Source organism: Actinia tenebrosa, unplaced genomic scaffold (genome assembly GCF_029948245.1).
Source record: "Actinia tenebrosa isolate PJP-AT-01 unplaced genomic scaffold, QUT_ActTen_1.0 PGA_scaffold0__85_contigs__length_37466705, whole genome shotgun sequence".
NCBI classification, from domain to species: domain Eukaryota; kingdom Metazoa; phylum Cnidaria; class Anthozoa; order Actiniaria; family Actiniidae; genus Actinia; species Actinia tenebrosa.
The window spans coordinates 7,924,105-7,947,587 of NW_028292569.1; the positions used below are offsets into that span (position 1 = coordinate 7,924,105).

At 36.2% G+C, this 23,483-nt stretch overlaps 6 protein-coding genes across 6 annotated transcripts; 2 read left to right on the top strand and 4 right to left on the bottom strand.

The window, feature by feature from the left end:
• Positions 1–332: 332 nt before the first annotated feature.
• Positions 333–5,350, top strand: LOC116289975 (uncharacterized). The gene is made up of 4 exons (XM_031696935.2): positions 333–649; positions 2,077–2,226; positions 2,449–2,566; positions 3,529–5,350. Exons 1-4 carry the CDS (start codon positions 586–588, stop codon positions 3,935–3,937), a joined length of 741 nt encoding a protein of 246 aa, XP_031552795.1. The 5' UTR covers positions 333–585; the 3' UTR covers positions 3,938–5,350.
• Positions 2,704–9,544, bottom strand: LOC116289974 (basic immunoglobulin-like variable motif-containing protein). The gene is made up of 6 exons (XM_031696934.2): positions 8,770–9,544; positions 8,112–8,207; positions 7,274–7,378; positions 6,934–7,161; positions 6,669–6,752; positions 2,704–6,157 (listed from the first exon to the last, which is right to left on the bottom strand). The coding sequence occupies exons 1-6, from the start codon at positions 9,456–9,458 to the stop codon at positions 5,905–5,907; spliced, it is 1,455 nt and encodes a 484-aa protein (XP_031552794.1). The 5' UTR covers positions 9,459–9,544; the 3' UTR covers positions 2,704–5,904.
• Positions 9,545–9,717: 173 nt separating this feature from the next.
• On the top strand, positions 9,718–10,747 carry LOC116289962 (MORN repeat-containing protein 4 homolog). Its single transcript, XM_031696918.2, has one exon. The coding sequence runs from the start codon at positions 9,935–9,937 to the stop codon at positions 10,433–10,435; it is 501 nt and encodes a 166-aa protein (XP_031552778.1). The 5' UTR covers positions 9,718–9,934; the 3' UTR covers positions 10,436–10,747.
• Positions 10,748–11,583: 836 nt separating this feature from the next.
• LOC116289957 (PI-PLC X domain-containing protein 3) lies at positions 11,584–14,194 on the bottom strand. Its single transcript, XM_031696912.2, has 2 exons — positions 14,051–14,194; positions 11,584–13,526 (listed from the first exon to the last, which is right to left on the bottom strand). The coding sequence occupies exon 2, from the start codon at positions 13,470–13,472 to the stop codon at positions 12,528–12,530; it is 945 nt and encodes a 314-aa protein (XP_031552772.2). The 5' UTR covers positions 13,473–13,526; positions 14,051–14,194; the 3' UTR covers positions 11,584–12,527.
• Positions 14,195–14,389: 195 nt separating this feature from the next.
• LOC116289961 (uncharacterized) lies at positions 14,390–17,515 on the bottom strand. The gene is made up of 2 exons (XM_031696917.2): positions 16,988–17,515; positions 14,390–16,260 (listed from the first exon to the last, which is right to left on the bottom strand). Exons 1-2 carry the CDS (start codon positions 17,424–17,426, stop codon positions 15,986–15,988), a joined length of 714 nt encoding a protein of 237 aa, XP_031552777.2. The 5' UTR covers positions 17,427–17,515; the 3' UTR covers positions 14,390–15,985.
• Positions 17,516–20,625: 3,110 nt separating this feature from the next.
• Positions 20,626–22,905, bottom strand: LOC116289960 (uncharacterized). The gene is made up of 2 exons (XM_031696916.2): positions 22,359–22,905; positions 20,626–21,253 (listed from the first exon to the last, which is right to left on the bottom strand). Exons 1-2 carry the CDS (start codon positions 22,723–22,725, stop codon positions 20,886–20,888), a joined length of 735 nt encoding a protein of 244 aa, XP_031552776.2. The 5' UTR covers positions 22,726–22,905; the 3' UTR covers positions 20,626–20,885.
• Between the last annotated feature and the right edge of the window lie 578 nt (positions 22,906–23,483).

Genomic DNA, 23,483 nt, shown 5'->3' on the forward strand with positions numbered 1-23,483 from the left:
CATATCATTAGGTCCGAAAGTTTTACTGAAAATAAAAATTGAAAACTTTCTGAGAAACGGCATCAGAATATATTAATGGTTTCAGTTTTCTTCTCACAAAGTTATTTGTGCTAATTTTATTTTATTTTGAAACTTTTTTTCTTTCCTTATTTTTTTTAACTTTTACATATTTTGTTTGGTTTTCTATTTTCTTTTTGTGTGTGTGTGAAAAAGTCGTACTTTAATTCTTCCATTGCTAACGAAGGACATTATTAATGGATGATTGATCTCCTTTTTTAGTATGGTATTTGTCGATGTCGTCAAAAGCATTCATCCCAAGAGCATCCCAACGGCGACCTTTCTATTTTTTTCGGTATTTTAGAACAATTTGCATTAATGAAATGAGAAAAGCTGTTGGAGCATAACAACAATTGTCACTAACTAAAGTTTTTTATTTCTAAATCGTCTACTAGTTGTCCACGAAGGATAAAATAGAGGAATATATCAGAGCAGATTTACCACAGTCCACTCAAGATATTGATATCTAATTGTTTTCTTCCAAGAAGACTAATTGTTTGGAACAGCTAAAGCAATATATAGTATCGCATGGATAGGTACTATAAGTGGCTTGCCTGTCTTTTGGGTTTTCTTTGCATCACATCGAACCAAGGTAATTCATTTGCTAATTCATCATCCATAATCTCTAATAAATTGTCTATTATTATAGTAAAATGTCTTAGTTTATTTCATATGGTTCGACTTCATAAACTAGAACTCCATTGAGAAAACTCGCGTAGGATCGATAGCAAAAAGTTAAATCAATAACAATAAATAAATGAAAATTATTATTCTTGTTCACACATTTGTTGCGTTTCGAACCTCATTTAGTCAATGCATTTTCAGTTAGTCCTGGTTGAGATTTATTCATCAGTTTGTTTATTTTTAAGTTCAAACATTTTGCATAGTTTATTTATCAAACGGTGACTAGTCTTGTGGAACGTGGTTAGGATATCGATTAGCCTTCATGGCATTTGAGATCATTGTCAACCAAGTACAGTACAACTATAAACAAGTTATGGCAGTTTTGTATGTGGCATAATGGACGAATTAAGGATTACTAGAAATTTGATTTTTAACTATGTTCAAATGTGACAGAATATTAAGAAGTTTTAAGTCCTGTCAGTTTTGGTGGATTTGATGTTTGATGACTAGAATATGCTGAAATGCTAGAATGTCGTATAAGAAATGATACTGCGAAAAGCCCATTTGGACTGAAACATCAAAACAAACAAAAAACGTCAAGCTGTCGTAGGTATGGGGGAGTACATAAAGTGTCGCTAACCGTATTGCCCATTTGGATAAGCATCATTCTAGCCTTCAGCAATAGTTTCAAATTCACTTCTCTATCCAAATCAAAAGTAGGATTCAAAAGAAATAGTGACTAAGGCTTTCTAGTGAGTTCCTATCACTGCCGAACCATATCTCCTGTTTACATTCCATGCTTGTATAGATTCTCCATATACCTTACTACTTCATGTACGACTTCATGAAGTGGCACCACTCCGTAATATAGTCCTCTTCACGGTTCTTCTGCGATATTGAATAAATGAAGTTAATTACGATGACGATGACACTAGCTTGTTGATGATGACACTAGCTTGTTGATGATGACAATACCTTGTTGATGATGACACTACCTTGTTGATGATGACACTAGCTTGTTGATGATGACACTACCTCGTTGATGATGACAATACCTTGTTGATGATGACAATACCTTGTTGATGATGACAATACCTTGTTGATGATGACAATACCTTGTTGATGATGACAATACCTTGTTGATGATGACAATACCTTGTTGATGATGACACTAGCTTGTTGATGATGACAATACCTTGTTGATGATGACAATACCTTGTTGATGATGACACTAGCTTGTTGATGATGACAATACCTTGTTGATGATGACAATACCTTGTTGATGATGACACTAGCTTGTTGATGATGACACTACCTTGTTGATGATGACACTACCTTGTTGATGATGACAATACCTTGTTGATGATGACACTAGCTTGTTGGTTTTTTTCACAGCTTTATATCGAGGCCCTTGGAGCGCATGGAGTTCTTGCTCAGCCAGTTGTGATGGCAGTCAGGAGAGAACGCGGACCTGTCAAGCTGAACAGGGAGAAAGTTGCGAAGGGCTGACCTCAGAATCCCGATCATGCAGCAGTGGAGTATGCGGTGAGTTTTCTGATGGCAACACTAATGTTAAAGAAGTGGATTATGTTCCTTTAAGTAACTTTTTCTAGAAAAATAATGCGTCGGGATTCGAGCTCGTGATCTTTTGTTTGCTAGTCAGACGCTCTAATATTTGTATGAAATGCACTTCACTTGATTATTAGCTTATAAATCAAGTGCACTTGGTAAGGAAATATGATAATGTAATCTAACTTTTTTCCACAGTAAACTCGTCAATAATCGTGGCTATAGTGTTTGGTTTACTGATTTTACTTGCTATTATCGTGGTTATTTACCTGACAATCAAACGACGCAAGACATTGAGAGAAAATGAAGAAGCAGCGTAAGTATACGATACTTGAACCCATCTGCTTTATCTTAATTCCTATAAAGGATAGTGTTAGTAGCAGTAGTGCACTAATCGCCTCGATTTCTTCCCTTGGGAGGATTTCGAAGGCGGCTGGTATTCGATGCCGGGACTAGGAATTACAGTTTACAGTTTATTTGTTTTTGTCATGAAAATAAACTTAGTTAATACAATAACAAAAAATCAAAATAAAACAAGGATGCTTGTAACGAAACCGATGGCTTATTCTAGTACAAGCAACCTTTTCTACGTTACAAATTTCTTTTCATTGATAGCATATTTACATTTATATTTTAAATTGTATTATATAGCTAGTTAAATGTTACAATGATGTACGGAATTATAAAGTAATCAATGGTTATAAATGATAACAACTTAGTCAAAATAGGTAGAAATAAGGTAGTTTTTAGCTTAACTGTAAAAGAGCTATAAGATTGACTGTTTTTTATATTCTCGTGTAACATATTATAAAACATGCATATTTACATGCATAAGTAGAGTCTGATGGGTCGCCCATTGATTCGAGGGTATTTCTCTTGGTCTTCCTTCCGCAAAATCAAACACGTCCTAAATTAGTTTAACTCAAAGGTTGTTCCAGGATTAGATCAAAACGAAGTTACCGTCGTTTGCGTCACTACGCGGCCACCCCAGACACAAATCGAGTCGTCTAGTTTGCAATAGACTGCCGTCAATCATTCATGTTGACGCCATTTATACACGTTTGGATCAGTGAGTTGGCTTTTCTATCAACTTTTCTCAGTCACATATCACGAAGGAAAATTCCGAAAGCGACTGCAAAGAGTACATCCAAGTAGAATGAGGTGTTTGATTGACGGCAGTCTATTGCAAACTACACGACGCGATTTGTGTCTGGGGTGGCCGCGTAGTAATGCAAACGGCGGTAATCCATGTCATATTGAGTTCTCGTTTTGTTTCAGACATTTCAACACCAATGCTGCAGAAGACTATTATGATCGATCAATTGTAAGGAGCTCTTCCATTGGCTCTCGTGCAAACACTGCTGCACCATCTATTGCAAGTTCACGTGCTACCATTCCAACTATCGCTCCTTATTTACCTGACGTTGAAGAAGAAGAGCACGTACCACAAAATTACAATAATTATGCGTATGATAATACCGACAGCTTGGGCAGGGTCTCGTTCTCCAACGAAAGCATCCAAGAAGCTCGGCTTGATTTCGACGTTGATGAGGTGGAGGCGGTGCACGAAAGCTCTTCCCCTGCCGAACAACCCAAAGTGACGATGATGACGTTTGCAGGAACTCAAACTGAACTTGGTGATGATAATAATGATGATGATTTAGCGGTCACCATAGATGTCGTCTAAGATGATTTCTAGTTAATATTCAACTCTGTAGTTAGCAACTAATTAACCTAAATATACTCCACTTGGTCTAGCTTTATGTAGCTGGATTGACAAACCAAAACAGACTCCTTGTCAGCCTTTAGTCGTTTTCACTTCGACTCAAAAGTAACGGTGACGGAATTACGTCAGTAACAAAAACCGTCCTTTTCTTACGGGGTAGCACTTAATAGCCAGAGGCTAACAAACCTGTGGCCCTAATTTTCGAGGAGGGAGGAAAACCGAAGAAAACCCCTCAGTCTGTCTACGAACTTTACTATCATTTATGCTTTTAAACTGACGCTTTTCGAACTACTTCGTTTACTTGATGACTTTTGTGTTATAATATTCAATATTTTATCGTATAAAACTGGTCAAAGTTATTTGTCCCTGAACAACACATGGGATATCGTGTAGTTACAGGAACATACACTAGAAAACGTTTTGCGCATGCGTGCATTTCAGCATTCTAAGAATTTTGAAGAGTAGGTTTGAGTGAGAAAATAAAAGCTTGTTTTCTCCAAGTATATATACAAAAACGTTCGAGAGTATACTTTTGTCCTACCAAGATACTGTATTAACAAACACAATATGAAAGAATTAGCCTAAAGTTTCAAGCATGGACACTAAGTTTTAGCATTTTGTGAAGTCCAATTTAACAGGCATGTAGTTTCAAAGCCAAATTTGCATATATTTTGACTAATTTGCATACGGATTCAGAGCATGCGCAGACGTTTTTCACTCGTGTCACAGGAACAGTATAAAACATCAACTATTACCATTCTAGCATACCACTGTTTTAGAGTACAAACACTAAATGTGTGCAACACTTTGCACTATTTATTAGTAAATAGTGCTAATTAAACAATAGAAAACAATAGGGTTAGTATAATTTAGCAGTATTTAGTGGTATTTATGTTGCACACTCATAGTGTTTGTATTCTAATTTATTTTCTCTTTTACTATCACAAACGAGGAAAACCACTGATAATTCCACATGCTTCAACCATCTAGTCCGTTGCCTATTAGTCTAGTGCGCGTCTTGACATGCGCAGTATAGCTTTTCTTAACGAGTTGTAATCAGGTATTTCGGTATTTCAACGGCTGCCGGTAACTCAAAGTAAAAGCAGAAGCTGTTCAACTTCTTAAGAATATGGTTCTGGTAACGATGACCGGGGCTTTTGAAGATACTGTTATCTTTTAACTTTATATACGTAACATCAGATGAAATTATATATTTGTTAAACATTCAGCTATCTCACACCAATATTCAAAAATATATATAGTATAAGCACTGACTTGCACAAAATAAAAACTATGTTCTGTTAATGCAGTTCAGAGGAGCTGGTATCCTTGAACGCGATTTAGGACTGAACTAATAAATCTTAAATGCCTTTTGTTTTGCGATTTAATTAATGGGGAGGGGGGGGGAGGGGGCATGCGAACTACTGTGGTAAGGAAGATGAGGCGAGGCTGGATTCAAATAATTATTGGGCAGTGAGAAGTTTGGTAAGGGTAATGGTAGAGTATATAAAACTTGATCTATAATATATACGTCACACCACATTCGCCACACAACACGTACAGCACATATACACAAAGCCACCCCACATGGATGCCACACCACACTTCAAACTACACCACAACGCACCACACTGCACATTACCATACCATACCACGCAACATGTATAGCACATGTACACAAAGCCACCCCACATGGATACCACACCACACTTCAAACGTACACCACAACACACCACACTGCACCATACCATACCACACTACTTCACACAACATGTACAGCACATGTACACAAAGCCACCCCACATGGATACCACACCACACTTCAAACGTACACCACAACACACCACACTGCACCATATATACCATACCACACTACATCACACCACACCAAGCCACATCACACCACACCAACAATGAACTCTATAAATTTAATCATCGTTGTCCTCTGTACTGTCACTGCTTTCAGAATCTGTCCCAGGGGTAATTTCTAGGTCTGATTCTTGATACTTTATGACCATGTTTCTCTTTACGCCTTGCCAAGAGCTTCGTTGGAATGCCATCAGGCAGTGGAGGTTTCCACCAACTTTTCTAGTTTTGCGTTGCATAACGCCATTGTGCAGTTTTCGTATGTTCATATGGTATGGGTTTTCACAGTTTAGATCAGTGTCTATGTCACTCCATCTATTGTGGAAGGAGCCAAATTGGCATGCAAATAGAAATCAGTTAAAGAGCCATATGTCATCTTGCCTCAGTAACATTGTCCAAAATACAAGTAATGTATATCTCTTCAAAGAACAGTGTATTTATTTTAGGGCTCCTTTTGATATCAGATTGCATTTTGTATATCTGACTGGATAACCATGTGTAAATAAAGGTTTCTATATAACACAGGGGCAAATGCAGGGGTGGTGAAGGGGGTGGCTAGTCACCCCTCTTTTGCTTAAAATTACTCAGCATTATCCTCGCCAGTAAGCCACCCTGCCCCTTTTCCTTGCATTCCTAAAACCTTTGTAATAGTCACTCCCTGCTAAAATTCCTGGATTCGCATTGAAACAATCTGAAGTTTTTTTGTTAACACATTATCATAATCACGAGAATTATTTTTAATGAATTAAATTGATATGCAAGAAAAAAGAAATGAATAATTAAAAAGATATAAAACCCCCTCCACCAGAAAAAAAAAAAGTAATACCTTATTGAATTGATGGCAGGGTGTTTGCTGCTGGGATCACAGACCAATATCCAGTTGATAGTTTGATCTTTTGGTAGAACAGTACTTTGGAAAAGAAAATATGAAAGATTAGTTGTGATTAATTGACAAACCTTGACATTTCAGCCGACAAATGTACAAGTTTCAGTAGCCAGTTAGAACACATTTTGATTTCTGGTGTTCGCACCTAGATGTAAATGACAGTATGACAGTATAATATATGTTACTCTATCAGAATTCAACATACCGGTATGCATCTATTGATTTGGTTGGTGTTTCCTCATATCCAACAGGACAGAAGTAATGGTTATGGCAGTGATATATAACAGCCGTCTGCTCATCTTGCAAACCTCGTTTGAGCTTCTGTAGTGCTGCATTGCTTGTAATACCAACAGTTCTGCTCTTGCCTTTGGGTTTATATAGATAATATGCTCTTCCACGTACCTTGTAGTGATTACAAAGCTGATGAAACCATCTAATATACAAAAAGATGTTTTTAAAACTCTCAGTTCTCTTGGCATCATGTGCGTGTCTTAAATAAAGTTTGTATGTATGTATATATGTGTGTTTGCTATGATCATGTTTACCTCATCAATGTTGCATTTCCAGTGAAAGGACCAAACCTAATTTCACCAAATGGGGGTTTAAAACCCAGAATAGTTAATGCCTCTTCCTGAGATATTGGTCGTAAACTACAAAAACAAAACAAAAAGAGAAAAATCTAAGATATCTATTGTATTTGTTATAACAAATATATCATATACATCCAGGCACCATGGAATATCCTACCTGTCTATCCTATTTTATCATCTTTATTTAGAGAGGATGTCATCGTCACTTGAAGTGACAGTTGCTAATTTAGTACTGAAAAACTCCCTCTATGTTTAATGTGTCTAAGTGATACGGGACTGCCATTTTACATGGTCATCCAAGCCAAAGCGAAGGTCAAACTATTTGCAGAAATTTTTAAGGCAGCACCTTCTATTCAGATATTTTAAGACCCTGAGTGCTGGTCCAGCGGCAGAGGCTTAAACCCACGAACTTCCTTACCACGGTCACTGTCCAACCAAATTACCCAACTGGAATTAAGTCTCATGTGCACACAGCTATTTCAAAAAAGAATGGTGAAGGTAACATTGCATGTTTCAAGGCACCATACAAAGCCCCAAATGCACCATGGGCAATTGAATCATGCATTCAGCGAAAGTTCGCAACATTATATGGAATTTTCCAAAACTTTGTCTGTATATTTTCCCCAGTATATTTTCTTCTGTGCTGAAATTATTTACATATGCATATGAATATACTTTAAGCTTCAACCAACATGCAACAAAACCTTCACCAACCTTTTTTTTTTGAAATAGCTGTATACAGGAAAATAGTTTTGACTTTAATAAAATTATTTCAAACTAACACATGACCTACCTTCCAGTTCCTAATGTGCTGAATAAATAATTCCAGCAAGAAACCAAAGATGAGATACCACATGATTTACTGTACTGTGGACGGCTCATGCAGTACCTTGTATGGGAGAGAATTTATAACAAAACATACTGTAAGACATTTCCCCATTTCAGAAAACATGCTATTCCCTTGAGTAATTATATATCTTTGCTTATGTGGGAGAATCAAATCCTCAAGAAAGAACACGTGATTTGAGAATGGGAAACATGGCACACCTAAAAAGTATACTTTCTCTAAAATTGTTAAAAAATGGGTTATTCTTCACATCCATGAACAATGTTATTATATCAAAATATAGTTAATATGTAGTTTACATGTGCCATTTTGTAGTTCCAGAAACTATCCGTTCCCCCCTCCCACAGAGAAATTTGGAATTTCCTAGGGGATGGGAAGGGGGAGGGAGGTGTGGGGGTCAGAGAAAGAACAAAAATACAGAGTTTGAATGGCAGAAAATTGGAAATTCTGGGGGTAGGGGGGAGAGGGGGGTCTTAAAACGTTTTTCTTCCTGAGAAAACTTTGAGTACATGATATTTTAGCTGTTTTGTTATGGGTCTCTCTATAGACCAGAACTGACTACACTCCCATTCATAAATGAAGTATAGTCGTATATAGATATTACCATCGTCTTTGATCAAACACTTTTCTTAATGCCATTGTTTCCATGGTAACCACAGACACTGCGTCAGTATAGCTGTTGGTAACCTCAATAGTATCTTTATTCACGTTTTCTTTTGCATTCTCTTTTGCCTTTCCACTTTTGGCTTGTTTTCTTCTTTTCTTTTTAACAAAAAATCCTCCCATATCTATCTCCCATGCACAGGAATTTGAAGATGTCAGATTTGAACTGGTGGTGCTTTCCTTTGAACTTGTATTGGTTTGTTGTAGATCTATGTCGATTTGCAGGTCGTCACTGCACACGACCATTGATTCTGTACTAGTACATTCGTCTGAATTCAGACCTGGGTTATAATCCGTCAAGAAGTGACGGGTCTTTCCACCATCTTCAAAACAATTTCTGTTGTTCTCCTTGGAAACTGCTGTCTTTAAAGACTCGTAATCATCTAAACACGCAGTCTGTCTTACTAAATCATTCATATAATCCGAGCCCATCTTCTTTTCATTATCCAAGCACAAAGTTTTTTGAGTTTCGAAACCATGTTGATAAATTCCTGAGATTTCAGAAGCGTTGTCAGGTACCTTGTTAGGCTCTCCTAGTAACGTGCTATAATCCTTCATATAAGATTCAGTGGGCTTTGTAACAGAATCTTGACTTGTTTCGTAATAAAAACCGCTCAAATAGGAACCCATTGCATGTTTTAGAAATTAAAATGACAAATAAATATCTACAACGATGTACAACTACGACTTTACACTGTACACAGTTCGTTATAAAACCAGTCCTTACCCACCCGACCACAGGGAACCCAAAATATTCTTATTCCCAGAACGCATTTCGGCAGAATTTAAAAAAATATTTTCAAAGCTAAGGAATTGATATATTTATTATTTTTAAGATATATAGTTCGAAGGTGAATAGACTTTACGCTCTGGTTATATTTTATAATTGGAAAGGCAAGAGACCGAGACGAAGTACGGTGCCGATAGATTAAGAATGTTATTGTTTATGTGAATTCTAGTGTCTCGTGACGTAATTAGAAGCCCCGAGAAACTATTCGATAATCAAGTACTGCGAGGGTGTCGTTATATTTTAATATACACGTCAAAGAAGTGTAAGAAAGTTTAAAGAAGCTCTATTTGGGTCTATTTAGATCTTGTACGTAAAGATGAATTCATCACAAGCTTGTGCTTGGCAGAGATATACTTATCCGGTAGGGGATATATATGATGGAGAATGGAATCAAGAGGGAAGAAAACATGGTTATGGAATGCTTGTAATGACCGATGGAACCAAGTTTGTTGGGAAGTTCAACAACGGTTTCTGCGAGGGCCCAGGATTGTTAAAATTCCCTGATGGTACTTCGTACGCTGGGCAATTCGCACAAGGAAAGTACAATGGTCCTGGGACTTTCACGAGAAGCGATGGGATGAAGTTTGAAGGCGAGTTTGCTAATGGGAAAGTTGATGGTCTTGGTTTAGTTACTTTTCCCGATGGCACCCATGGAAAGCCGAGGCAAGAAGGTTATTTTTTAGGGACAGAACTCATTGATTGTCGGAAGGCGACAGAAGCTGTAGCGAAAGCGAAGCAAGCAGCGACAGAAGCAGCTGAAATCGCAAGGACTGTTGTTACGAATACCGAATGGGGCAAGGGACATGTCCATAAATAAAAGAAACCTCTATTTTATGCACGCTTTATAAAACTTTAGGTTAAGAAGTACTGCTGTATAAATTCACACTAATAATAGATTCATTAATTATATTACTCCAAAAGTGTAAGTAAGCCATTTATTAGTTTATATACACATTCATGCTCATGAAATGAGCTTGTACTTATATTAAGAACATAAGTATCACATATTTTATCTAGTATGAAAACCTTTGCACAGCAAAGCTTGCTGATCCACAGGAAGCCCATACAAGCTTTGAGAACTGAATGTAATTTAACGAAAAAAGTAAACATAAAAGCTAATATTTACTCACATGAAGTGTTATTTATGTTCTTTAATTATGACTATTGTTCCTGTGTTTTCTAAGGAATCAAAAATTTTAATATGAAAGAATTTTAAAAACTATTATGGTATAGATTCGGGGGTAAGACGTCATCTCGCTGCAGGCTTATTACTCCTGAAAAGTGGCTATGAATCAAGGGTGATGTAATGGTAGTGTAAATGCTTCTCAGATTGATTCCCAGACTTGGCATCACACAAGGTTAGAGTTTGTTGGGTCTCTCCCTTTACTCCAGGGTTTTTCTTTGGGTTTGCCACGTTTACTTTCTCCTTAAAACATACATGCTATTTTCTAATATGAGGGTGTTGGTTCTCTCCCTTTATTCCAGGGTTTTTCTTTGGGTTTGCCACTTTTACTTTCTCCATAAAACATACATGCTATTTTCTAATATGAGGGTATTGGTTCTCTCCCTTTATTCCAGGGTTTTTCTTTGGGTTTGCAACTTTTACTTTCTCCTTAAAACATACATGCTATTTTCTAATATGAGTGTGAAAAAACTTTGAATAGCCCATGCCAGGGCCATAACCAGGGTGGGCTCACAGGGAAGGCAAATAGAACCGTGTCGAAACTAACAGCCATCTTGAGCAGTGGTATAGCATTAGCAGGTTTTGCAGAAGCAAAAAAAAAATCCTATTCCAATAATGGGTGATCAATAATTATTAAATGCTACCATTTGCAGGTGGGAAATGAGTTGAGTCAGCAGACCTTCAGCTTTGCAGGGGATTGCATATGCATCCAATGCATCCCCCTTGGTTACAGCCCTGCTGGCTGAGATTGTTTCAGGATGTCAATAAAATTTGTAAAAAGCCATGGTTACAATGTTTTATTGATTTACTTGAATACAGTTTTTTTCATTTTATGTACAGCACACTATCAACACAGCTCATTAACAAGAAATACAAATAGATGTGCAATACTAACATGGGTGGCAATATTTTGGTTTGCCTCATAAAACCCAAAAATCATTCCATTTGCAAACATTTATTAATTATTAATTATTAATTAATCTATTATTATTATTATTATTTTACAGCAATATACAAAATGATATCTTATAAAATAAAATAAAAATCAAAATGCCTGCATTGTCAATAATGGAATTAAATAAGTAATTATAGTTTCTTAAAATGTTAACAGCATTTGTACAGTTATGCGACTATTAAACCTTAAATTCTAAGGTTTTTTATATTCCATTATTATTACGCCATTGACAATATGGTAAACTACAACGAAAATACTACACAGCAAGCTACATTAACTTAATGCCTGCATTATAATTATCAATAATGGAATGATATTAGTCTTTTTTAAATGTTAGTTCAGGATTTTGTACAATTATATATATCCTATATTTTTCATTAAACTTTCTAAAAATTCTAAGGTTGATAGTAAATATGACACTCATGTTTATTAGTTTACCTAATTTGTTTTATAATCTTATTTAAAAATATCAAAACATGAAATCTTGCAATCATTACCATAAAACGTTTTCATTGCTATGTACTGATAGAGACAAAAGTTGTGACAGATTAATGGGAAATACAAGTAGACTTCTGTTAATTAAATGAATTTTCCCATGTACCTTCCCACAGTTTGGGCCATGTACCTTTAGGTACTAGCATGATATTTTGATTAAGCGATCAGTAACAAAGTGCACAGAATCAAGGCTGTATTTTGCTTTTTCAAAGTCTCAAATAGCTTTGTTTCGTGTGACAATTAATGTCACATTAAACAATAGTCAGTAATGGAATTTTAACTACAGTAATTCCATTTGATGATGGTACTTGTATACTCATCGTACTCAATAAAATCAGCGATGATGATATTAAACTTATGATTCTTATCTCCATATATCTGGTTCAACCAGGAAGTAACCAAAGCTGTCACTTTCAATGCGAGGGTATCCTTTAAAGAACTGGTGAGATGGCCCAGCAGAACTGACACATTTGGAGACAGCAATGCTTGAGCAACATGCATTGCATCTTTTGGCAGGTTATGGCTTTCAGTTTCAGTGTTTAGGAACTTGAGTAACGTAGTAGTGTCGGCAGTGTTGGCCCATGGGGAATAGATCTGACTATCAGACCAGAAGCATTTGTTTTGGCTCACAATTTCATGATTATTATAAAATACTAGGATATTCTGATGGTTATCCCAGAGCTCTTTCAAAGTCACCGTCACACCTTGCTTTCCTGGAGGTCTCAAATGCTTGCCAAATGCACTTTTAATAGAGTTGGAAAATTTCAGATGGTCACTTTGGTTCATGTTATAGAAATGATTAAAATCCAGGATAACAATCTCTTTGGGGCACTCTGTAATGAACTGTTTCACTTGCTGCATAATTTCGGTTAAAGGGGCTCCATATAACCCATGAACAACTCGGAACATGCCATCTTTAGGCCTTAAAGCGACACGCAGGTCCAGATAGCGAACACCACTGCTTAGTTGTTGGTATGCATTATATGTTTGAGTTACAGACCAGTTATAAACGATGGATTTTACTCGTTTACCAAACAAAAAGGCTAGTGCTTTCAGCCATTTTGATTCAGCTGGGCTGATTTCTAAATCTTTGCGAAGAGAGAATGAACAAGAGTCATGCGATCCAGGGATGGCTAACGACTGTAATGGGTAGTTCCACTTGGCGGCTGGCAGACCTTCCATCCACTTGGATGGATTACTGATCACTGTATCGTTACTCATTTTCCTTCCTGTTGGAGATGACTTTGGCTCTAGTTCAACTTCAAGACCTGATAACTAACGAAAAACCATAAAGAACTGAAAATAAGAAATCAAATCTACAAATAACGACATCATTTTTAATCAGAATCTTATTCCATACATTAACTCGTTCTTCAGAACTCTGTTAACTCTGTTCAGAATCAGTTTGTAAGTTAATTTTAATCGACAAATAAAAGAAAACGTTGCGTATGAGGAAGCTAAGGTCGACTAAACGAACAACTTTCACTTCAGAACTTTCGTTTATATTTTGTTCAAAAATAAGTAGAGTGCTCGCACTAAACCCGTGAAACTAATACTAATTTTTAACACTAAATAGTGGTAACTAAACAAAAGAAAACAAAGGATTCTGTATGAAATAGTACTACTTAGTACTAATTATTGTCCACGGGTTTAGTGCGTGCACTCTAGTATACTTTCACTTTAATAGTGTCATCGTGTTATTGTGTCCTCAATAAGTATACCTATGCTTAAGTTACTCGACACTTAAATAAAGTTTATTATTATACTTATTATTGTATTAATACATTAAAGAAACTTACTGTAGTGTTTTATGGGACAAATAGAGGCATCAATACCATAAGCACATCAAATGATCAAACGTCCGCCATTAAAGAAGGAACCCTAGCCTGCGAAAGTATGGGTCAGCAGGTGAAAACAACTTGGGCTTTATCAATCTCGTACCCAGAGCCCACGGCTTACATTAGAAAGGGAGGGGGGAGGGGGCTTGATAGAATTTCTTGATTTTTAAAAATTCATAATCTCGACATGTGAAATGATTTCCAAAGGCCTGCCAAGGGAAAGGACCACAACGTTCCTTAGGGGTTGTTAGAGGCTGGGGATTTATTTCATTTTTGGCTCCTAAGACTGGGGAGTATATATTGCATTTTACATTTTACATTTTATTTATTTGTGTTATGAAACAAAAGAATTGAAGTCACAACTATTAGAGTTAAAGTCAAAACTATATATCTTAACTATATCTATATCTTAATAATACATTATAATCTCGAGTAAGCGAGTGCTTACATTTGAAAGGCCACCGTGTACAATTTGTACATTGGTACATGGCCAAAGAAAATACATTCAATCAAAATCTTATAAATCAAGATATCATTATATATGATAAATAGTAAACCGTTTTCTCAATGTTGCGTGTGCATCCAGCTTGACGGGCCACAAAACTGAAAAACGCAAATTCAGCATAAGTGAGATACCAGTTTTATATTTAAAGACGAGAGATAATTTATAATTCATAGCAATGTAAAATAATACTCATCAAGTTGGCCCTTCAAGTTGAATGCGCAAGCAGCCTTGAGAAAACGGTCTTTCCTGCTGGCCAAGTTTTTTTGTCATTTAGTATTCAGCTAGTGGTGTTAGCAGTCAGTGCGCTCGCCTCTCACCTCTGTCTGTGGTCTTGTTGGGTCTCTCTCTTCATTGGAGAGTTTTCTTCGCGCTCCCCTGGTTTCCTCCCTCCGCATAACCTAACACGCTAAATTCCAATCTGTAAGTTTTAGCCGTGCTCTGACTTTGATCAGACCACAGGTCGTTTCAACTGTGGTTGTATTGTTGAAATTTAAGGATTTCAAATTTTCGTATATAGAACCAGATTTCGCAGGACCAATCGTTTCTTCAGACTTTCCTATAAGATTATATTGAACTAAAAATGAAACGCATTGCTTCGTATTATACGAAATTAGATGCGCATGCTTTGCTAGATTTGTTGATGCGTAATTACCCTGCCTAATGACATTGGGGAAATTAACTATGTGAAATAACGGACGACATTACTCACAGGCATAAATTCTTAAAAACGATACCGCGAAAAATAGGTAGAATAATATGAACAATTTAATAGAATCGGATATAAATATAAATATTATAAATATTAACAATTTTTGTAGAGTACAAACAATATATATATCCGTGAAATATTAGTAATACTAACTTACACTTCTATGCTAATTCTATTGTTTTCTTTTGTTTAACTAGCACATGCTACATTTTGAACAATTTAGTAATTAGTGTTTCACGGATATATTGTTTACACTCTACTATAAAATCATTCTATTCATTTGCATAACAACATGTCTATCAGACCAAATTAGCTTTGACGTAATGTTTACTGCCCACTTAAAAGCACGTGCCATTCCTCATGCCTCCATTACACCGTAACCAGGAGTCTTGCAGTTTGGGTTCACATGATGTCTATAACTAACAGCCATAGTTGTGAAGTGATATCATGTATACTTTTCAAGCCGTAAGAGAACCTTACATACAAATCCACGTGACCATGACTATCGCACAGCATGCAAGTCATATGAAAAGGCTGGAAAATTGTAAATTCTGGGAACTGACTACGTCACAGAATTTGGAATTCCCGCCAGCTTTTGCGCATATATCTTTCCAAGCCTATTTCAATGATGATTTCTCGTTTAGATCAGTACTGACACTGCTCCCGCTTCCATGACTACATTTTACTTTGTTTTCAATTTGTTCTTTTTATGGTAACGTTTATTTTGAAACCAGTTTCGAATTTGAAGTTCCGTCATGTTCAGTGCTTGAGCAAGTACAGTTCTTTCATCACGGCTCAAATACGAATGATTTGAATAATATTTTTCCAGATATTTCAGTTGCATCGGGGTAAATTGACTTCTGCTTCTTCTCTTTCTTGATTGATATTCCTTGTCTTCACTTGGATTCTCGTCTGCAGAATCGCAACTTTTAACTTCTTCTTGCTCGATGTTTTCATCTTAAAAGGGAATAAAACGTTTTAGAAGTTCAATTGTTTAATTTAATAAACAATACACAATGCAATAAATACAACAACAAAAAAATTTAAAATATAAAGTAGGGCATAAAACTAGCAGGTTTGGAATAATGGTGGTAGTGATGCTGATGAAGCCTTGTGGTAGATCGGGCCCCGGTCATACGAAGGGTGGCTAAATAGCACTATCCAACGGATAAATCGTCATCCAGTGAACAAGTAGATGCTATTATTCGATAAATTTATTTAATTACTGGAAGTAAATGATTTATCCGACGGATCGGATAGTGCAATCCACCCTTCGTACAACCGGGCCCTGGTGTCCGTAGTGATGCGCCGCTCTGCTCAAGCAATGGACAGAAAATTCCCATAAAGATCATTAGAAAGTGCAATTTTCCAACATGTGGCTCTTAGTAATTCTTTCGTTCTAATATTATTAGTTTTATTCCATTAAAAGAATCTGACTTCCGGTCTCTGCATGAATTTCCTAGTAATATCAATTCGTAGTTTTCCTATTTTGTCATTTCTCTTTTAAATTTCAAATCATTTCAAATAAATGGCAAAAACTCTAGATCTTTTGATATTTTTTTCTGTACGTGTGTATTTATAAAACAACGTAACTGAACTGTTAAGAGAAATAAAAAAATATTTTTCGTCAGATGTATTTGTCTTGTCGCAAATTAAAAAAATGCTGAGTCAACTTTGCCCTTACCTTGACTCTCTGAAATCCTTGTCGTAGTGTGTTCCTTAGATCTAGGATTGCAGTCCAAACATGTCTCCAAGACCTCTTTCTTTTCACTGTCTAGAGTATTCGATTCTGTTGGTATAGCCCGATATGTTGGTAGACACATAAGTTGTCCATAATATAAAGGCCAATAAGGGTGAAATCTTGCTAAGGGTATCCACGTCACCCCTTTATGTGCAGCAGGACAACCATCCTTGTGATTTTCTGGCAAATAATAATGTTTTGGAGGAAATGCCAACCTCGATTTTGGTGGAAAGTCTTCTCTAAGGATATTTTCTATGGAAAAAGGTAGATTCCTTGACTGTGTGACAGAGTTCTCGTTGGACATGATGTTATAAACGACTAGTGTTTGGGTGAAATGTTTGCTATGTTTTATACAGCTCCTTGTGATGATCACACGGATCATGAATGCAGTGATGAGTCAGCTCTATTCGTGTACACTGGATTTCTCATTGCCTTTGGTTTTATTTTCATATTTTAGACTAGTTTGCAGTTTGTGATAAATAAATCCTTCTCAAATCATAAATAATAAAACACAGACAATAATATGCAACTATACAAAGCTCAGCTATTATATAGACATGGTCAGAGTCTGTCCATATTTATAGTCATCATTAGTACTGGTATAATCACTGAATTTTTTTAAAACTTTTTTTTAGAAAGCTATCCCTTTTTAAATTAAATAAAATAAAGAAAAATACATAAAGTTCCAACTTATTCAAAATTTAATGCATCATTTTAGAAGCAAAAATACTGGTAGAAGAAATCCAAAAAGGACGATCATCACCATGTTTTCTGACCTTGGGTTATGACTAATTGCATGACTGAATCGCGTGATGTCATGATAGGGGGTTCCCCTTTCCTTGAGTTTTATAAGTCACGCTCCAAAATTAGGAATCCTACGTAAAAGCCGAAAGCTATCTTCCATTTAAGAGCATTACAACTAAAAGCTTCTATCTTGTTGTGCTACATAGAAATGCATCTTATCATTAATTGTTATTAGCGAAAATAAAAACGCGAACTAGACGAATTTAAGCTTTAAAATCATGCGGTAAAAAGCCAAGGATATTGTGTTACTTTTCGTAGTCACGTTGCATATTCCGTTTTTTCTCAGAATTCTCTCTTAGTATTCTCAGAATAATTAAATCTTTTAATGAGATTCAACCCAGTAATCATGAACTCAATGTCTTAGCTCTACTTAACACGGAAAAAATATTTCACGAGTCATACATTTTCTTCGGTTAACCCGGTCAAGTGACATGTATCGTCCCCCCAAATAAAGGATGTCATTTGAAGACCCATTTCACCTTGTTACCTTCAGGATTTCCAAAATAATTCTTCTCCAACACCTGACAGTTTTCCCAGAAATTATCAAAAGAAATATCAACATGCAGGGTTTTTTCCCTTATTTACACTCCGGAAGTGTGGATGGAGGGGGAAGGTATGGGTACAGGCCGGAGAGGGGAGTGGGGGAGTGTATATTAGTGTCACTTGATGCAAGGGTATCCAGACTAGAAATCTCTATAATCTTAAGAAATTTGAAAAAATCTTGTCAAAAAGTCGGCCACCTTTCCCCCTTCCTTTACTGGCGGGTTAAAACCAAACTTGCCTCGCTAACCACAAATAGTACTACAGTAGGGGTCGAACGGGGTCGAACTGAAAACATGTGAGCTACTACCATCTATCCTTGAGCAAGTCAAAGCTAGAAACCAATGCTTAAAATAATATCATCATCAATATACAAGGCCAAACAACAAACTGCCCTCTTGAAAAAGCGCGCCCAGTGGGCGATGAATGGATTTTGGTCGGGCCGCAAATACGTTTGCAGCTTGCCAAAGATTCAACTCCGAAACTTTGAAAATTTGCTTAACTTGGCCTAGTATATTGATGATAATGATAATAACATGACTTTGGTTGAGCATATTGTTCATTTGTGACCCTTGCAGCAAAACGCTTACACCCTCGCTACGCTCAGGCGCAAATGATTCTACTCGGGCCACAGATAAACAATATGCCCTCCAAAAGTCATGTTATTGTCCTATTAAAAAAGGATTGCTGACCCGCTAGCAGTCCAGCGTTAGAATCACCCTAGATGCCACTTTCTCCAATCATGCATTTACGCTGTTTATAAACGTCAATGCGCTTCCGATTCCCAGATTCATGCTGCGTTATCTTTCGCCAAGCCATGTCAGTTGTCGAGGATTCAGTTGACTATTCTATTGAGGGTTTCCAGGGTCTTTCTGGACATGATCAAACTGCAGGCCCTAGCAAAATTCATAGTTGGAATTTGAATGGAAATTAATTTAATTCTGTAGTTTTATGACAATGAAGGAAGCTTTATCGGTTGCATGGTTCTTGCGGAGGTTTGCAGGCTAGATTCAACGGAGCGATCGCATGTATTATCATTTATGGAGTTCTGGATGGCATCATAAAGTCCTGAGATAATTTAAACCAGCATGACTTTGAAGAACTAAGAGTATGCAATTTAAGGGAATGTACCATGAGCTCCTAAATAGATGTACAGCAAGCTGGACTTACTCTGGAATCTCTTTCGAATCATGTCGGCTTTAGTTGCAGGAAATACTTTGAGTCTGAAATTTTGGTAGGAACTGAATCTAAGTGGCTTGAGAATTATAACAAAAAACTATGAAAAACATATTAAGAAGCCTTAGACAATTATATATTCAATAAAAAATATGAAAAGCTTATAAAGACGCCTTGGACGCCATTCACCTGTCTCTATATGACATTGCAAGGTCACCAGCCGTTTTCGCTTAGGTGGCCGTGGACAGGCACGCGCGGTTATCTTTCGAAATGGCGCAGGGAACTGTGAAGGGGACTATAAATCCTTACTTAATCCGGAAGTTGTGCTGTACAGGATGTGAATGGGGATTCTCAGTTGTGAAAAAAAAAACCTGTTTTCCTGTTTTTGTAATCTTCAATAATCTGGAACTTTTCTTTTAAAATGTGTCGTAGATTGTCGTAGTAGACATTGTTAAGAATCTCTGAATTAAAACCATAAGTATAAGGTTTTTTAAAAATCGGTTTATAGTTTTTCCTATAGTATCATTCAGTCACTGCGGACGTCTTAATTACTTTCAGTGTCGTTGGGACTTTTTTCAGATGCATCATGTAAATTAATGATACCTAGAGCTACATACTAATTTTTCAAGGATTTGTTTTGATTACAGAGCTTTAGCCTAATCAAGTGATACTAAATGGAAACAGATATATTCAAATTACGCAACGGTATTTTTGTGCATATTTTTTAAAATATGCTAAGAATCTAAAATTGTAAAGAACAAGAGAGGAAGAGAGGAAGAGAGGGAGACCATGCACATGAGGAAGAAAAGAACGGAAGGAACTTGAAGATACGAAAAGAGAAAGAACGAAGTAAGGAAAGAACAAGAGAACGGAATAATTGGAACTGAAGATCGAAGAAAATAAGGAAATGATTAAGGAAAGGAGAAATAAAGCAACGAAAGAAAGTAAAATAGAAAGAATGAGCTAAAGAAAGAAGGAAAGAAGTAACAAATGAAGTAAAAGGAGATAGAAAGAAAGGAGTAATTGCTAAAAGAATTAAGGGTGAAAAGACACGAAGAAAATAACAACTGCAACATCTTTTATTTCGTTATTTGATAACTAACAAATACTGATCATACGAACGTACAAATCTTTTGTTTATAGTTACGTGAAACGAATCTAATTCTTCTAAAACGCCTTTGTTTATTGTGCTTTTACCAAACTGAAAATTACAGGTCTTTGACCTCAAAAACAACAACTTAACATAACAACATACCTTTTAACTCTTTTAATCTGTTTTCTTCAAAATATTTCGGAATGTATCTATCATTATCATTATTACCTAATACCTGAGTTCATGTCTAATTGTATTGATTAACGGACTTCCCTCGTTCACTAGCACTTGAACTGGAACTTGTTTACCAACTTTCTGTAAGGCTTGGATTTCTCGGTGTCTTTTCTGGTAACGTTTATTTTGAAACCAGTTTCGAACTTGCAGCTCTGTCATTTCCAGTGCGCCGGCCAGCAGTGTTCTTTCATCGCGACTCAAGTAGTGTTGGCGCGCGAAAATGTTTTCCAAGTACTGCAGCTGAAGTTGAGAAAAATGGCTTCGGAATCTCTTTTTCTTCTCTTTTTGTTGGTCATTTTTGGCGCTGTTTGTTTGGTCGTCGTCTTTTTCTTGTTTATTCCGCTCGTCGTTTGAGGATTTCTCTGTAAATGACAAGAAAATGAATTGTTCCGTTTTAGCATTAGCAAGAGTGGTTTAACACGACTTGTAATGATGACACTAATTACTGAGTACCTATTCTACTGTAAAGACGTATTTATCTATGGAAAGTTAAAACGCAAGGAAATTCGGGAAAACAAATGTTTTCTTCTTCTTTGACTACTTTGTTGCTCTTGAAAAATATTAATCTTTCATTTGTCGAAGCGCGACTCTAACCACTTCTTCTCAAAATAACATAACGGCTTAGTTATATACAGGTTTTGGTTTCAGCTAGTAAACCCAGTTTTCCGAAGCAAGTAAGCAGCTTTATCATTCCAACACAATTTGACAAATTAACTCAATAAAATTAGAGATTCTCGGCTATAAGACTGAATTGTTACACTTGAATAATGTATATATAGTATGTAAAATAGTAACGGAGAAGCAATTTCGTTTTTTTCGAGAAATCTATGCAAGATTTCTTTTGGGCTAATTCATGGGCCCAGAAATTAGTGCGCTGAAGTTAAATTCAAATTGAAAATCGATGTCTACTTAATTAATGCTTCAATTTCACAAGCAGAATTTAAAGCCAATTGAGTTTTTCCTCACATATTTTAACTTAATTATAATTTTTAACAAGTTAAAAAAGGTTTCATCAAACACTAGGCATGCATGTTTTAAGAAGTCGTGGAGGAAATATTTTTTGAGGCTTAACGTATGAATTTGAGAGGGAAGTTACGGGTTTGGATAAGATTTTTTTTCCCATTCGGCCAAGGTGTGTTCGCTCTTGACTTGGTTGATTAAAGGCAGCTTTAAAAACTTGTACTAGCGTCTCCGCGTATATTGATACCATTATCATGTACACTTGTTTTTATTTTATCAACTTTCTTTTTCGGTTAGTCTATTCATTATTTTTCAAGTTCCTTTTAAGAAGCTAAAACAGTTCTATTTTTTTCTGTTTATAATCTTGCGTTGAATTCCAAGTTTTAATTCAGTAATATATTGCATTATTTCTTTACATGTGTAAAGTGAGCAACCTGCTTAAACACCACTCTTCAAGAGCATATCACTTTGTTTAACGACATTAAATTACTAATCTAAATTGCATACCTTTGCAATAACTTGACTTGCTCGAACTACCTTGCTGTTCACTAGAAGCCTTGCCAACTTCACATCGAACAGAACTCCTCACCATCTCTGAATATATTTTCCCCGGACTTCTAGACAAAAATTCCGTCTCCTTCTTGACATCTTGCGGGTTGTACAAGTATACAGAAGGGGGTCTGTAGCGGGAAGATAAACATTGGCATGGAATGACTTGTTGGGAAGCTCGTAGCTGGGGCAAACTTAAACTTCTCGTCTGGACCAAGTAAGGAACCGTTCTGCTTTGTCTTGACGAGCCTGAAAAATCATCTCTCAAAATATTATCGATAGAGAATGATAGACTGGGTCTCTGAGTTTGTTCTCTTTCCGCCATCCTTATCACTCATTAGTAAAGAGAAACAACTAGTGCAAGGCTCAACTGAAAGTGGCTTTTGCGTCACAGTTTTGATTATGCTTGCCCAGCCAAGTTTGGAACCGTGTTGTAAAAGGTGATTTTCACGTGAGTATTGATTCCTCACGCAAGTGACTAAAACCTTTCGAGTGTAGAATAGTTTTGAGAGCGGCATTTTGGACAAATCTTATAGTATTCTTTTAATGAGCTATTCTTTAGTTGCCATTAATTCCTGTCACCGACAGTTATTCTATTGTTATTCAAATTTGATGTCATGAAACCATTCATTCTAACACATTTACCTTTTCCTTTGTCTCTTCACAACTAATTAAACAGTAAACTTAATTACATAATTGAAGTTTTAAACTGACTCCACTTTACAACAAACAAAAAAATAATATTTATTTTCACCAAAAAAATAACAATTAAACAATCTTTATGCCAAAACCGAGGGGTTTTTTTATGGAACTCGTAGCTCTTGAGTACACGTTTTATGAAGAGAGAAAGAGAACATCCTATACAGATTAAACAGCTCACTTTCAAAAACAAACGAGTTCGATTATAGAAGTATGCTTTCAGTATTTTTCACTCGATTGATATCATTTACGATTCAACCGATATCGATAGGTGTCAAAATTGTTTCGCTTTCCAGTGGCATCTATAATGTTACCACAACATTTATTGCTAAATCTAAAACAATAGTCAGACAGAATTCTAAGATTTCAGTCTCGACAAACAGC

Excerpts from the sequence above, each read along its gene's own strand:
- LOC116289975 (XM_031696935.2), top strand. The coding sequence starts at position 586 with ATGGATAGGTACTATAAGTGGCTTGCCTGTCTTTTGGGTTTTCTTTGC. Across the intron at positions 650-2,076 it reads TTGCATCACATCGAACCAAG|CTTTATATCGAGGCCCTTGG; the intron begins GTAATTCATTTG and ends TTTTTTTCACAG. Across the intron at positions 2,227-2,448 it reads ATGCAGCAGTGGAGTATGCG|TAAACTCGTCAATAATCGTG; the intron begins GTGAGTTTTCTG and ends TTTTTTCCACAG.
- LOC116289974 (XM_031696934.2), bottom strand. The coding sequence starts at position 9,458 with ATGGGTTCCTATTTGAGCGGTTTTTATTACGAAACAAGTCAAGATTCT. Across the intron at positions 8,208-8,769 it reads GTGTTTGATCAAAGACGATG|GTACTGCATGAGCCGTCCAC; the intron begins GTAATATCTATA and ends CTCCCATACAAG. Across the intron at positions 7,162-7,273 it reads GGAAATGCAACATTGATGAG|ATGGTTTCATCAGCTTTGTA; the intron begins GTAAACATGATC and ends TTTGTATATTAG.
- LOC116289962 (XM_031696918.2), top strand. The coding sequence starts at position 9,935 with ATGAATTCATCACAAGCTTGTGCTTGGCAGAGATATACTTATCCGGTA.
- LOC116289957 (XM_031696912.2), bottom strand. The coding sequence starts at position 13,472 with ATGAGTAACGATACAGTGATCAGTAATCCATCCAAGTGGATGGAAGGT.
- LOC116289961 (XM_031696917.2), bottom strand. The coding sequence starts at position 17,426 with ATGATCCGTGTGATCATCACAAGGAGCTGTATAAAACATAGCAAACAT. Across the intron at positions 16,261-16,987 it reads AAGGATTTCAGAGAGTCAAG|ATGAAAACATCGAGCAAGAA; the intron begins GTAAGGGCAAAG and ends TTCCCTTTTAAG.
- LOC116289960 (XM_031696916.2), bottom strand. The coding sequence starts at position 22,725 with ATGGCGGAAAGAGAACAAACTCAGAGACCCAGTCTATCATTCTCTATC. Across the intron at positions 21,254-22,358 it reads CAAGTCAAGTTATTGCAAAG|AGAAATCCTCAAACGACGAG; the intron begins GTATGCAATTTA and ends TGTCATTTACAG.